The sequence below is a fragment of the Ochotona curzoniae genome, unplaced genomic scaffold (assembly GCF_017591425.1).
Source record: "Ochotona curzoniae isolate NIBS_2020 unplaced genomic scaffold, NIBS_Ocur_1.0 contig_21, whole genome shotgun sequence".
In the NCBI taxonomy this organism is placed as follows: Eukaryota; Metazoa; Chordata; class Mammalia; order Lagomorpha; family Ochotonidae; genus Ochotona; species Ochotona curzoniae.
The window spans coordinates 1,949,849-1,963,914 of NW_024465322.1; the positions used below are offsets into that span (position 1 = coordinate 1,949,849).

At 42.7% G+C, this 14,066-nt stretch overlaps 1 protein-coding gene across 1 annotated transcript in view; it reads right to left on the reverse strand.

Moving 5' to 3' along the window:
• Window positions 1-11,162: 11,162 nt before the first annotated feature.
• The window catches only part of GNAI1 (G protein subunit alpha i1), a 71,772-nt gene continuing 68,868 nt past the window's right edge, over window positions 11,163-14,066 (reverse strand). Inside the window, exons 7-8 of the mRNA XM_040971139.1 lie at window positions 13,460-13,613; window positions 11,163-11,930 (exon numbers count right to left, since the gene is read on the reverse strand). Of these exons, the coding sequence (XP_040827073.1) occupies window positions 11,740-11,930; window positions 13,460-13,613 (345 nt within the window). The 3' untranslated portion in view covers window positions 11,163-11,739. The remainder of the gene's footprint in view (window positions 11,931-13,459; window positions 13,614-14,066) is intronic.

The window sequence follows — 14,066 nt, forward strand, 5'->3', positions numbered from 1 at the left end:
TTGCAGGTGGAGGATTATCCAGTTAAGGCATCACATCAGCCATTTAAATTGGAAAATTATCTCGGAATACCCAGGTGGGCCCAATCCCAATGCCATCACAAGGATGTTGGACTTGTATGAAAAATGCTAGTTCTGAGGAAAACATCCACAAGAATTGAGGTCATGGATTTTGAAGATAGAGGAGGCGGGTCATGAGACAACAAGGTGGACAGTCTCCAGAATCAGGTATAGGGAAGGAAGTTGGTTGCTCCCCAAACCCTTCCTACAATTCACACTCTAGTGCGTCTGTCGGAGAATTCTGGGCCCCAGAAGTGAATAGTCTTTTGTTGCCAAATGTTACAGTCATGGCAGAAACGAATGGACAGTCTTGTTCGAAATTTCTGTCATCTGTTCAGTGGGTGACATCAACATCCCATCGGGGCGTGCCTGGTTTGAGTCCTGGTCACCCCGCTTCTGATTCTAGCTACCTGCTCGTGTACGTCCTGGAACGCAGCAAGTGATGACTCGAGTAGTTGGGTCCCCAGCACTCTGCTGGAGACCTAGCTGGAACTGTAGTCTCCTGGCTTTTGGCTGGCTCATTTCTGGCCATTGTAGGGTATCTGGGGATCCATTCAGAGGAGAGAAACTTTCTCCCATCCGTGTCTCTGCTTTTCAAATAAAGTGAAAACGAATTGTTCGTTTATTTGTTAATGATACAATTCCATGGTGTGGGAATTCCCAATTCCCCTCCCCTCACTGATTTCCCCCCTATTATGACAAGACTGTAGTCTTTCAAAAACAGTCCCTTCTTCTGCTATTCAGGTGTATCCTGACATTGCCGTTATTTTTAAAAGAAAAGGACAGCTTAGTTCTCACTCTTGGCAGTTTCCTTTCAAGAGCAGCAGGACAAGGGCAGAGAGGTCGTCTTCCTCTTTGTCCATTTTCCCTTTTTTTCAGATCAGTTCCCAAGTCTTCTCGCAAAGGAGGGAGGCCCTAAGGCCATCTCCTCGCCTTTCTGGTCGGGCTGTTTTATCTGTGGTGACAATGAAATTAATAATTATGCTGGGACAACTGGGGTAAAGTTGAAATGTGCTGAGATAGACAGTCCCTGTGCTTCTATTTCCACTGCAATACCTATTTGATTTGGTTTTTGAATTGCAATGAGTTGCTCACCTGTCATCCTTATCTTTCCTTTTTATCTTTACTACTTATGATACACTCTTCATCATCATCATTATCTTCATCACAGGAGGATGAGCGTAATATATTTCCATGAACCTATCACAGCACATCATGACTCTTACCCGAATGACTCATTTCATCCTTAAAACAGCGACAGTGGGTTGGCGCTCTTACCCATGTTTTCTAGAAAAACAATCGAGGCATTGGCAGGCTAAGTAACGACTCGAGGTCACGCAACAGGAAGTGATAGGCAGTTTTAGATGTTCTGGCTTCTTCATCACTATCCATTTTGCCATGCCCAACTGAACTGTTCCCAGAGAAGTCACTACATCATCACATGAAAAGAAATAGACACTTTTCGAAGGATGCTTTACCGACGCCTGTCTCTTATAGCATGCTTCCCATCCTTTCCTCTGTGATGGTTTCTGGGTGCAGATTTAGGTACTTTATTCTCTCAGAGCTGATTTTTGTATAGGGTGGTAAGTGTGTGTGTGTGTGTGTGGGGGGGGGGGTGTCTTGTTTCTTACTTCTGCAAGTGGAAAAAAAAATGGCAGTAGGAGAAACCAGGTATGGAAAGAGCAGAAGAGGAGGGCTGAATCCCTGTGCCTACAAGATTGTATCATGGAAAATAAAAGTAGTAACAACACTAATGAAAAAAGAAAAACGATGGACAGTTAGGTCCACATGTCCAGTCCAACTATTGCTGGAGCAAAAAAAGGTCTAGGACAAAAATAATGTCAGTATAATAGTTGGTGTTCTAGCCAAACTTGCACGGCCATTTAAAAGAACTATGCACACCAGATATCGTCCTTGGCCTTTTCAGAGCTAAATTAACGTTGTTAGAATTGATCTGGGGAAATAAAAGTTATTGGAGGGAACATACTCATCTTTTAAGTAGATGTCTGATCAGAGCTTCACCACAGCGACTCTAAGTGGAGCTGGCTGCTGCATCTTCCATAATAGGTCAGATGCTTCCCAACAGTCCCTGACACTCACTAAACAGCAAGGACCATTCCCTGCCCTCCCCCAAAAGGTCCGTGGGCAAGAGCGATAACATTTAATTAGAAAAGATGGAGAATTTATATGGCTTCTTAAATGAATTCTCTTGCTTAATCTGAGACAAGTCCTGTTGAAAAACAGCCCTGGGGCTGGTAGTGGTAGCCAAGTGCAGCAAATCTGATGCTGCTTAGCAGACAGAATAAACACGCACCGTGCCGAGAAAACTCACAGGCCTGCAAAATAAATAAAGGAAAGAAGCAGCAGCCCGGTTCCGTTTATCGACCATGGAAAGCTCTCCTGTCTGAACCATGATGTGGCAAATACGAGTAAATGCTTTCTACTAATTAAGTGATAAAGCAGGGAGAGGCAAAAATAGACATAATTTTCCAAGTGATGGTATAAACATGAGCACAATTAGATAAATGGAGGGTTTTTATATAGAAATAATGTGGAAATAACTTTACTAGAATCTTAATATCTTCATTGGCAACATAATAGTTTAATCATATGATGACTAAGTTGCCAAAAAATGTAGTCTTTCTCCTCTTCATGATTGCTAGGGAAATTTAATTTCAATTTGATTATTTAGGCACTTTTAAACTTAAAAAAAAAAAAACTGACATTTTTCTTTAAAATACGTCTTGAGGGCCCAGCGCGATAGCATAGTGGTTAAGGTCCTCGCCTTGAACATGCGCCGGGATCCCATATGGGCGCCAGTTCTAATCCTGGTGGCCCCGCTTCCCATCCAGCTCCCTGCTTTTGGCCTGGGAAAGCAGCCGAGGACAGTCCAAAGCCTTGGGACCCTGCACCCATGTGGGATACCTGGGAAAAGTTCCTGGATCCTGGCTTCTGATTGGCACAGCACGGGCAGTTGCACTCACTTGGGGAGTGAACCATCGGACGGCTGATCTTCCTCTCTGTCTCTCCCGCTCCTCTGTATATCCGCCTTTCCAATAAAAATAAATAAATCTTTAAAAAAATATGTCTTGAAAAATTTCAACTAATCACAGCAGGGATTATTCAGCTACTTCAAGCCAGTCAACACTCTGTCAGCAGTGAAGTAGGGTAACTTTTTTCACACATCCGTGCCACTGCAGGTGTTAGCATTTTCCTGAATATAGGCAATTCTTGTCAGAGCTAGGTGGAACCTCCGTGTGGGTTTTCATGTCTATTAGCCATTTAAATTTGTTCTTTTAGAAACTGCCCCTGCTCGTTTCTTTACACAGTTGTTTGGCTGCCATTGAGTTTCTGAAGCTCTTTGTAAATCTTAGATACGACTCCCCCTTTCTGTTGTGTTGGGGGCAAAGATTTTCTCACCTTCTGGTTGTTGCTTCGTTGCCTTGTTGATTGTTTACTTTGCTGTACAGAAGCTTCTGAGTTTGACGTGTTCTCATTTGTTTATTTTGGCTTTGACTGCCTCTGCTTCTGTGACTTTTCTAAGAAGTGATTGCCTGGGCCTTCCCATGCAAAACTCAGTAATAATAGCAGGGAGTTTTAGCAGCATATTTCTTTATTCTATGAATGCCGACATGTTGGACGTGAAGATGAGGGGTTTCTTTTTTCTACCAAAAGATGACGTGACATCAAACCAGATCACTGTGGCACTGTAAAGCTGGCACAGTGGTCGCTCATGTGCCAATTAACTAGGACACTGAGAACCAGCAGTACAATATTCAAACTTTTAGATGCTGTTTCTTCTCCTCCTTCTTCCTCTTCTTTTCTCTTTCTCTCTTGCAGATTTATTTCTGTGGCAGAGTTACAGAGAGGGAGATCTTCCACCCACTGGTTTGCTCCCCAAATGGATACAAGAAGTATCCAGGGGTGAGCCAGACAGACACCAGGAAGGAGCCTGGAGCTTCTGGTGGGTTTCTCATGTGGGTGGAGAGCCCCAAGCACTTGGGCTATCATTTGGGAGCTGTGTACGATGTGGAACAGCCCGGACTCGAACCTGCACCCACATGGGATGCCAGCATCAGAGGTAACGACTTTATGTGCCACACTGATCCTGAATTTTAGCTCCTTATTCATCCTATCTTTTTCTCCAAAGCTTGGAATTTTGTCTGTGCAATGTAAATGGAGTTGGACTAAGACACCAAAAACATTTCACTTTTCAAACAGAAATATAACACAAGACACAGATAATAACTAAATATGTTCTTGCAGTCTTATTAAAAATTAAAAGAGGTGGAAGTTCAAGAATTTGTAAAAATACTCTCAGCTTGCATATTTTTCTGAGTCTAAACTTTCATACATTTTATTCCATTATTTTATATGACAGCATTCTTCCACTTGGATTAGGAGCATTTCAACTGTGCAACTGCCTCTATTGCAAAAACACAGATCCCACACCCAGAGACTTCTTTCCCATTGGACTCTTGCATAGCCCTTAATGGATAATTTGCATACTGATGCTTATTAACATTGATTCCAACAACACTATCCAACATGTTGACTTATTGCCACTACAGCATGAGGCATCCTTGGGAGAAGAATTCTGTGTCACTAGATTTAAATATATAGCTGGCAAATGACCTCTATTCCTGTATTGAACTCCAAGTGCTGCCACAGAATAGGAAGGCAGGCACAAATACTAACCTGTCTTACATTTGTCACCTGCTCCAGAAAACAAAAAGATTTGTAGGCCAAGATTTGTAGGCCCAGTCTGTTGATTTCACCTGTATTTTGAAACAAGCTTTGTTGATCTATTTCAAAGCCAGGGTAACATATACAGAGAGAATGTTGCATGTATTAGTTCATTCCCTAAATACACAAGTGCCAGGGCTCACACAAGGCAGAGTGCAGGAGCTGGGAGCATCTTCGGGTTCCCTCCCACATGAGGGACAGGTCTCAAGCATTTGGGTCCTAATCTGCTGCCTTTCCCAGGCTTTTTTTTTTCCTTCAGGGAGATGGATCAGAAATTGGAACAGCCAGGCTATGAACGGGCACCCAGCAGGGATGCAGAATTAACAGGTGGTAGTTATACCCCCTATACCACAAGGTCAGGCCGTACGAATGAGGAAAGAATCAAAGCTGAAATCTCATCTTCTCCAAAGATACTTCAAATTCAAGAGTCCAGAAGACAGAATCCCAGGTAGTATTACCATGAAGACTAACTTAAAACCAAAGTTGTGCAAATATTTATCTGATCCATTTCCAACAAAGTCACTACTACAGATGCCACCGAGAAGGTCTCTGTCATCATGACCCCAGCTAGGGGTCTCCCTACAATCCCGTCTTCTAATATCCTTAACATATGAACTTGGGGATTCACTTTCTTTTTTTTTTTTTTAAGATGCATTTATTTTTGTTTGAAAGGCAGAATTGAAGAGACACATTTTCCACTCAATGTTTCTCTCCCCAAATAGTCACAGTGATCGGAGCTGTGCCAGTCTGGAGTCAGGAATTTTTCCACATCAACCAAGGGGGGTGCAGGGTCCCCAAGGTCCTGGGCCATCCTCCACTGCTTTCCCAGGCCATTAGCAGAGAGCTGGATCACAAATGGAGCAGTGTGTGTTTGGGGGGGTGTAAACCAGCACCCATTTAGGATGCCAATGTCGCAAGTAGAGACGGATAAGCAGCCAGCCCTAGCATTCAGACTTTTCGTGGACTGGGAAAGGAATTTCATAACCTCTGTGGCTTTCCCTAAGATGGGCAGTGCAGTCAAGGAAACTGGAAATACCTGACCTTAAGCACGGGGTGTTCTAGAAGATGCATCACACGGTCTGGCTTTACAATCACAGCTTAATTTTGTCTGTACATATTTGGGTGTCTCTAGGCTTGATGAAATGTGTTTCATCATTTTTTAAATGATTCAAAAATCGAAGGAAATAAAAGAAAACACAACAGAAAGCAAAGCAAGAAGTTATTGGTTTGGGAAAAATGCCTGGGAAACAGGCCAATGGAGTTGTGAAATCTACACTCTACATATACATGCATTTTAACTGCTAAGATAGGGGTTTTTGGAAGCAACAGAGAAAATTTCCAAAGCTAGGTTTATCTGTTTACCTTAAAAAAAAATGTATAGCCTAGCACAGTAGCCTAGTAGCTAAAGTTCTCGCCTTGCATGCACCAAGATCCCATGTGGGCACCAGCTCGTATCTCAGCTGCCCTACTTCCCTTTCAGCTCCCTCTGCTTGTGGCCTGGGAAAGCAGTCAAGGATGATCCAAAGCTTTGGGAATCTGTACCTGAGTGGGAGACCCAGAAGAGGCTCCTGGCTCCTGGCTCCTGGCTCGGAATCAGCTCAGCTCTGGCCGTTCACGTCACTTAGGGAGTAAACAAGCAGGTGGAAAATCTTTTTCTCTGTCTCTCCTTCTCTCTGTAACTCAATAAAGATGTATTCCTTTATTTGAAAGTGAGAGCTTCGAGCGTGGAAGGTGAGAAAGACAGATCTACCTTCTCTCACTTCTTAGACGGCTGCAATTGCAGGGTCGGACTAAGTCGAAGCTGGAAGCATCACCTGTAGGGGCGACTGGGGCCCAAACACTGGAGACATCCACTGTGCTTTCCAGGCCATCAGCAGGGAGCTGGATCAAAAGTGGCATACCTGGGACACAAACTGACATCCGTATGGGAGGCTGGCGTAGCAGGCAGCAGCTGTATGTGGTAACATGCACCATTTTAATCAAACACATATCCCATAGCGTTGGTTTGATTAAAGCAGGGAAGTGTCCTGAAATTGATTAAATATGCATTTTCCTCTCATTCCTGTTGTCCAGTATTAACATTAATGTGAGACATTGGGAATTTTTAATTCTGAAGACAAAGCATGCAGTTTTGCTTCTCAAGCATTTGTTAATTGCCGATGCAATTTTAAAGCCATGGTAAAATATTCTTAATAACAGCAGCACTTACTGAAGGCTTATGACATACAATTCTCACTTTTAAGTGGTTAGTGTGCTTTACCAACTTAACGCTGCCAAAAACAACCAGATCAACGATTTGGTCCCATACTCCCTAATTTATGCAGATGACACAAAGGAAGAAAACGAAGAGAAACACCTTGTCCAAAGTCATCCATTTCACAAGAGTGATGACGTGGTGTGTGGGTTAAGCCGTTGTGTGAAATGTCACCATTCCATTACAAGTTCAGGCTCAATCCAGTTTTGCTCCACTTCTTTCCCAGATCCTGAAATGTCCTTGGGAAAGCAGTGGAAGATGGCCCGAGCGCCTGCATGTCTTTCTGCCTGTGTGGGAGAGAAGGATGGAATTCGGGACCCCTGGTTTCAGCCGTGTCTAACCCGGGCTGTTGTGGGCATCTGGCCCACATACCACAAAGTGAAAGACTTTCTCTCTCTCTCTCTCTGCTTTTCGAATAATTTTAAAGAGAGTTGAGCTTTGGACCTAGACTTAGATCTCCACCTTGACTTTCCACTTCTAAAACTAGCACACTAAGAAGTGTCCATGCTAACAGTGTCATGCTGCTTGCATTGACTAAATCTACTTATCCAAGGCACTCAAGGAGATTCTGCTGGCAACAAATTACATCAAAATGCTCAGAATGGTTCAATCTTCAAATCCAACGGGTGTTAGGGCAACACACATAGCTTTGTTGCAACATGTATAAGTATGGATTTTTTAATTGTTTTAATCTATTTTTATCTTACATGAAAGGCATAGTGAGAGAGACGAAGATCTTCCATTTGCTGAGTCACTCCTCAACCATCCACAACAGCTGGCAGTGGGGCAGGTTGAAACTAGCGTTCAGAGCTTAATCCGGATCTCCTACACAGATGGTGCCAAATATTGAGAACACAAATATTTCAGAATTAGCCACTGCACTCACAGGCCTGCCCCATCCTATTTGTTTGGTTATATATGGTTGCCTCAGAGGGTAGAGTAGGGATTAGTAAGACTATTTATTCCCTTTTTAGAAATAAGGTACAGATTCTTAGGAGTCTGACAGACATAGAATCTGAAGTCCTTAGTTTCAAACGTGGATAGGCACCACTGAAATAACAAGCCTCTGATGTATCTCCCAGGGAAGGTATGCATTCTACAGCAATGTGGAAATTTGAGTCAGTACATTTTCTACAAGGGACTGAGCAAGACCGAATGAACTTGGCATTAAGAGTAGTTTCTCAGAACAGTACTTACGTGAGTGAAGAGAACTTGGGAAACCCCAAGAGCTGCAGACGTATGGGCATGGCACCTAGGACTATGACTGGTTCCATCTCAGTCACTTGCCCAGTGATGCAACTAGGGCTGACCAGACCTTGGCCAACAGCCCAGGGAAAGCACGTGCTGTGACTGGCAGCCTGGCTGGAACCGCCCTATGCCCTAAAAAGACAGACTGAAGAACAGCTATCAGTGGAATTAATGAAAGGAATCACGGCACAGGCATTTGGCACGGTGGTTTAGAACACCACATCTAATCCTGGCTCAGCCTCCTTCCCTGGGTCCCTGCTAACGCAGGCAGTGCAGGATGGCCCGTGGATTTGTGTTCTTGCCAACCATTTGCAAACCTGGGTTGACTTCCCAGTTCCCAGGTTTAACCAGCTATGTCCCAGACATTGTGAGGACTTTGAAAGAGAAAACTGGATGGCACATCTCTTTGTGAGTTTTGAGTACAGTGGCCAACCCATAGTCCCTGGGTTCAAATTCCAGCTTCCTGCTAACGTGCATCCTGTGAGGAAGCAGTTATGGCCCAACAGTTGGGTCCCTGCCGCTGAAAAGACCTGCACTGAATTTTTGGTTCTGGGCTTAAGTCTGCCCCATTTCCAGCTACCATGAGAATTTAGGGAGTGGTCCAGTGGATGGAGGGTCTCTGTCTCCTGATTCTTCCTTCTGAAACATGTCTAAATCAAGGTTATCATACACAAAACCAATAAACTATGCAAATGTTAGACACATATGACCATTTCCTTGTCTCCAGACAATACTGTGAGCATGTTAGATGTAGTGCGTAGCCCATGCTTGAATGCATTGTCCAAAAGGAGCTGGGGGAGCAGAGGGAGCAGTGAGCAGTGGGCTGAGGTAACAGAAGGCTTTGAGTGGGAGAGTGGCTGAGTTCTATTTAATTCTATTGACAGAGCCAAAGAAGGTCACAGAATAGAGGGCAACACAGCGACTGCTCTATATTAAGACAACCAACTAGATGAGAAGCAGGAAAAAGGGGAGGCGGGGATTCCATCACTAAGCCATCTCAAACGGAAGCTCAGCAGATACCTCCGACTCAGCAGGCTGGTACCAGAGATGGAATGGAAAGGTAAAACAACGCCCAAATAAGTATGGGGACGGAGGAGTATCAGCAGAGACAGAGAGGCAAGACAGGAAGGGCTTTGAGTGGCCAACACCTTCCCCACGGAGGAGGACCACACTAAGTGGTCTTCCTTTGCTAAAAGGGCAGAGCTGGAGAGGAGAGCTAGGCTCAAACAGGAGTGAGGGAGAATCTGGGTTTGGACACAGGGAATTGCAGCAGATGATAAATTCTTAGAAAGGGGTATGAAGCAGGCAATTCCAAAACTGGGCATCCACTTCATGAAAAAACTTGGTTCAGAAAAAAAAAATAGCATCTGGAGTGGGTGAAGATGTGAAATAAAACATTGAGAAAGATGAACTGGAGATAAGATAGGCTGATGTTTAATTCTAATGGAGACGTGTTTAGGCAACAGTGTATAAAATTTTAAAAATTTAAATTTATTAGGATTTATTAGGAACACAGTTACACAGAATAAAGTTTAGGAATTCACCAATGATGGTCAACAATATGTGCTTCTTTGTGGCTTTTTTTTTAAAACCATAGTTCTCATGATTCAAATTTATTCATATTTCAGTTAGACTTGAGTTAACACAGCTTCACAACGTGGACACTACAGGATTCCCATCAATAAAATGAATGAACACACGTTTCGGATGAAAGGCACAGAAAGAATAGAAATTAACACATTGAAGGAATTGCAATAAGTCTGAATTTCTGTACATTACAAAGGAGAAGGAACAGAATTCCCAAGAAGAAAAGAGGCACAGATATCATTTATGACTACTCACACACACACACATATGCACCCACTTCAACATCTGTTCTTTAGGGAAATGGCCACACGAAACTGAACGTCAACAAGATGAGAGCACGCAACGAAAACAAGAAGCCATTTCCCAGTGAAGCTTACTGAAAGACTAGGTTTTTCTGTTTGTTTTCCCCAAGATGAGTAAAAAGAGGGAGGCTGGCTGGGGGAGGGGAGCGGGGGGAAGCTGTTGGCTTGGCTGAAACAACGTCACAGAAACACACTAAGAGTAAGTAACCCAAAGAAAAAGGGTCCTACCCGAGGTACTAACTAGCCGATAAGCAACGGTGAATTGGAGCATACATAGACCCACGGACTTTTAAATATGATTAGTCATGTGCAAGTACCACGGTCCATTTCTGCCTCAGAAATATGAGCATCATTGAAAAAGAATATGAGCTCAAGCAAGCGGAGGGGGTTTGAGAACCTCAGGCAAAAAGTAGGTGTGATACAGTGTGATAACTGAATTTGAAACCAGTTACATAGATGAATTGGAGGGTTGTCCTGCATCCGTGATTTTTCTAACCAACCTCTCTAAGGTGGCATACCAGGCATGACGTGATGTCTCAAAATTCATTAATGCTGACACTGGCTTGTTTTTTTTTTTTTCTTTACTCTCAAGAGTGCGCTCAATATCTCCACTTAGACTTTGTGATAAATAAAAATTCAGTTATTTCAAGAGTATAAAAATCAACCAGGCATCACCTTTTTAAGGCAATACCATCCAGATATCAAAATTCCAAGTGAAAACAAACTAACTGAATAAAGAAAGTGTTTAGAATAGGCTTAAAAGCTGTATATCCTAAAAATTGGGAAATTTTTCGTTTTTCAAGCTAGAGCTCATGTGGAACCAGGGCAGCACGTAATTAAAACACACACAAGGCTGAAATAATGGATTCAGAGGCAGGTACGTAGTCACCCTCTTTAAGAACATTTCAATAAAACACGGTCAATTTAAGGAACAAATCATGTTATTAAAATAGTCTGTGCAACGTTTGTACAAATAACATCTGTATGAACACAAGTATACACGTCGTCACGATCAAGGCTGTAACATCTCCTCAGATCAATTACTGTACTCCAAAAAATACTTAAGATACGAACATAAATAAAGCGGTCAAAACTGGCAGACGCAGTCATGGTCGGTCCTTCAGCCCAGGGTACTTGAGAGTGATGTTATCTTCAAAGCCATTACACTACAACTCAAAGTTGCCACTCGCGAAATCTAATAGTCACGTGGAAAAGTAAAGTTATAAATTACATGTGAACATGACATTTGCATATTTACACAGAGACACAGAAGTCAAGAGATTCTAGAGCCCAGCTTAACACCGTCCTTCAGCTTCACACTGCGGAACCGGCTTTCACTCTTAAAGTCCTTCTGCTACTTTGAGACCAAAAAAAAAAAAAAAATCCCAAACAAACAAACAAAAAACAGAACAGAATAACTTTGGTGAGGTGCCGGATGCATTTGCCATAGCCTACATTCTTGTGTTGCTGCAAGACTCTAGGAGGGAGAAATCCGTATAGGACTCATTTGGTTTGAAAAATGCAATTTACCATTCACTGCAAGACTTAGAAGAGACCACAGTCTTTGAGGTTGTTTTTGATGATGACGTCTGTGACAGCATCGAAAACAAACTGCACATTCTTAGTATCGGTGGCGCACGTGAAGTGGGTGTAAATTTCCTTTGTATCTTTCCTTTTATTGAGGTCTTCGAACTGACACTGAATATACGCAGCTGCCTCTTCATAGGTGTTCGATCCTGAACCAGAAAATTAAAAAAAGGGGGGGGGGGGAAGAAATACAATATAAGAAGTTAAAAATTAAAATATTGAAGTCAGCTTTCTTCACATAAAATATGTGAGGCTCTTTAACTGGATTTTCCCTTCTGGAACAAAACGGAGGATGCCAAGGCAGAACATATCAAATGTTAATCACCTTGTAATGTCTCTAAGTCATTCCTAAAAATTTAACAACTGCAACAGCTATAACAAAATACGCCTTGTGTGGCTCTTTAGGTTCCTACGGTCTTTATTCCTGCTGAATTACCGGGAACGCCAGGTGTCTTTTCTCTCTGGCCCACCCTCTACTTCTGCACACTCAAATGCTCAGATGCCTGACGGTGGCATCTTTAATCTAACCCTGAGGCGGATCAATAATGTTGGCTGAAATATTATGATCGATACATTATCAAACATTATGATCAACATGAAGGTCAACCATGTTGGCTGAAAACACCAACAGGTGTTTTTTTTATTCCCTTTGCTATTTGTGAATTAATTAGCATCACTCCCTTATTTTTCTTCATTAAAAAAAAATTAAACAAGAATCTATGATGGTAGCCACCAAAAGAAAATTAAAACAAACAAACAAACAAACATCTCCCCCTGGGAGGTACAGGTGCAGATAACACATTTGCGCTGAGTACAAACGCAACCAGAGACTGCATGTCAGACCCAGCAGATCTGTATCTAGGTGGAGAAGGGACGGACTGATAGTCCTACGTGAACCAGCAGACATTTAAAGTACACGGAGCCCAGCACACTCACTTTATTATGACTTAGAGCTGGTGCTCCCAAGTTCTACAACAATCCATAGTGTCTTGCTGGCTACAGAAGTTACTGCAGCTGCTAGATTAATAAAGATTTGCAGGAACACCTTATCCTGAGCACTTAGCTCAGTTGCTTGAACATATTCTGGGTGATTCCAGGTAGAAAATGGAGAATCAAGAAGTTGATGACGTCATCGAAAGGGAAACAGGGGAGGTGTTGGGGGGCAGGAAACTAACACCAACGCTGCAACCCTATTGTTGATTCAGAGTTGGGGTACTGAAGGCAAGGCAAGTTTATTGCTATACATTCAAGGTCAAGAGTTAATCCTGGCAAAGCGGAAACGTACTTCTGGCTAACTTTTCCCCTTCAAGGGCATTTTCCCAAGGGTGGTCAACATGAACAGATGAGTTATCAAAACAGGTACTGTCTGTGACATCTTCCCTGACGTTCTGGAAAAGTCCATCACATCAGTGAGATCTTCTGCCTTCTGTTTTCCTTATAATGATGTAGCATTGCAAGGGTGTGCTCAATGGTGCAATCAACGGTCCTGGGGCTTACACGGTGAGCTGGTCCTATTTACCATGTATTCTATGCTACTCGACATAGGCTCTGTTATTCAGGTGAACGATGCTTTAAATTTAGGAAGCCCTGGAGTTATCACAGAAAAGCATGGAGCAGCCAACTAACCCTGTCTTGCCATAGGGGAAGTTTTTACTTTGAAATACATGACTTTTAATACCTGTATATTCTGGATAGCATATGGTGAGGGGGCTCTTCTTGATTTTTTCTTCAAAGAGGTCCTTCTTGTTCAGGAACAGGATAATGGATGTATCTGTAAACCACTTGTTGTTACATATGCTGTCAAACAATTTCATGCTTTCATGCATTCGATTCTGTCACAGAAAATAAAAGCATATTGTCACTAACAGGATTTTGAGGAATCCTCTAGTAGTTAGGATTTTGAAGAATCCTTTAAGAAAAAAAATCAATCAAAGAGAACTAGATGAAAAGTAGATAATATACTGCAAAAACAAAGAATATCAATTTAGAACAAGGATCCTATGAAACCCAATTAGCCAACCATTCCAAACAGTAGCACCAGAGACTCCTACTTCCTGCTCCCTACATTTTCCAAAGGGCACTCACTGACCAGGGGTGGGTGTTGGACGCAGTGGCTAAGAAACTGCTTGGAATACCAGCTCCTCTCCTTCCAATCGAGCTTCCTGCCACTGTGGAATCCAGGAGGCAGCCCATAATGGGTCAAGTTTTTGTGAACATAACCATTACCGTGATAGGCATGGATTGAGTGTTGGGCACCGGACCCAACCATAGTTACTGTGAGCATT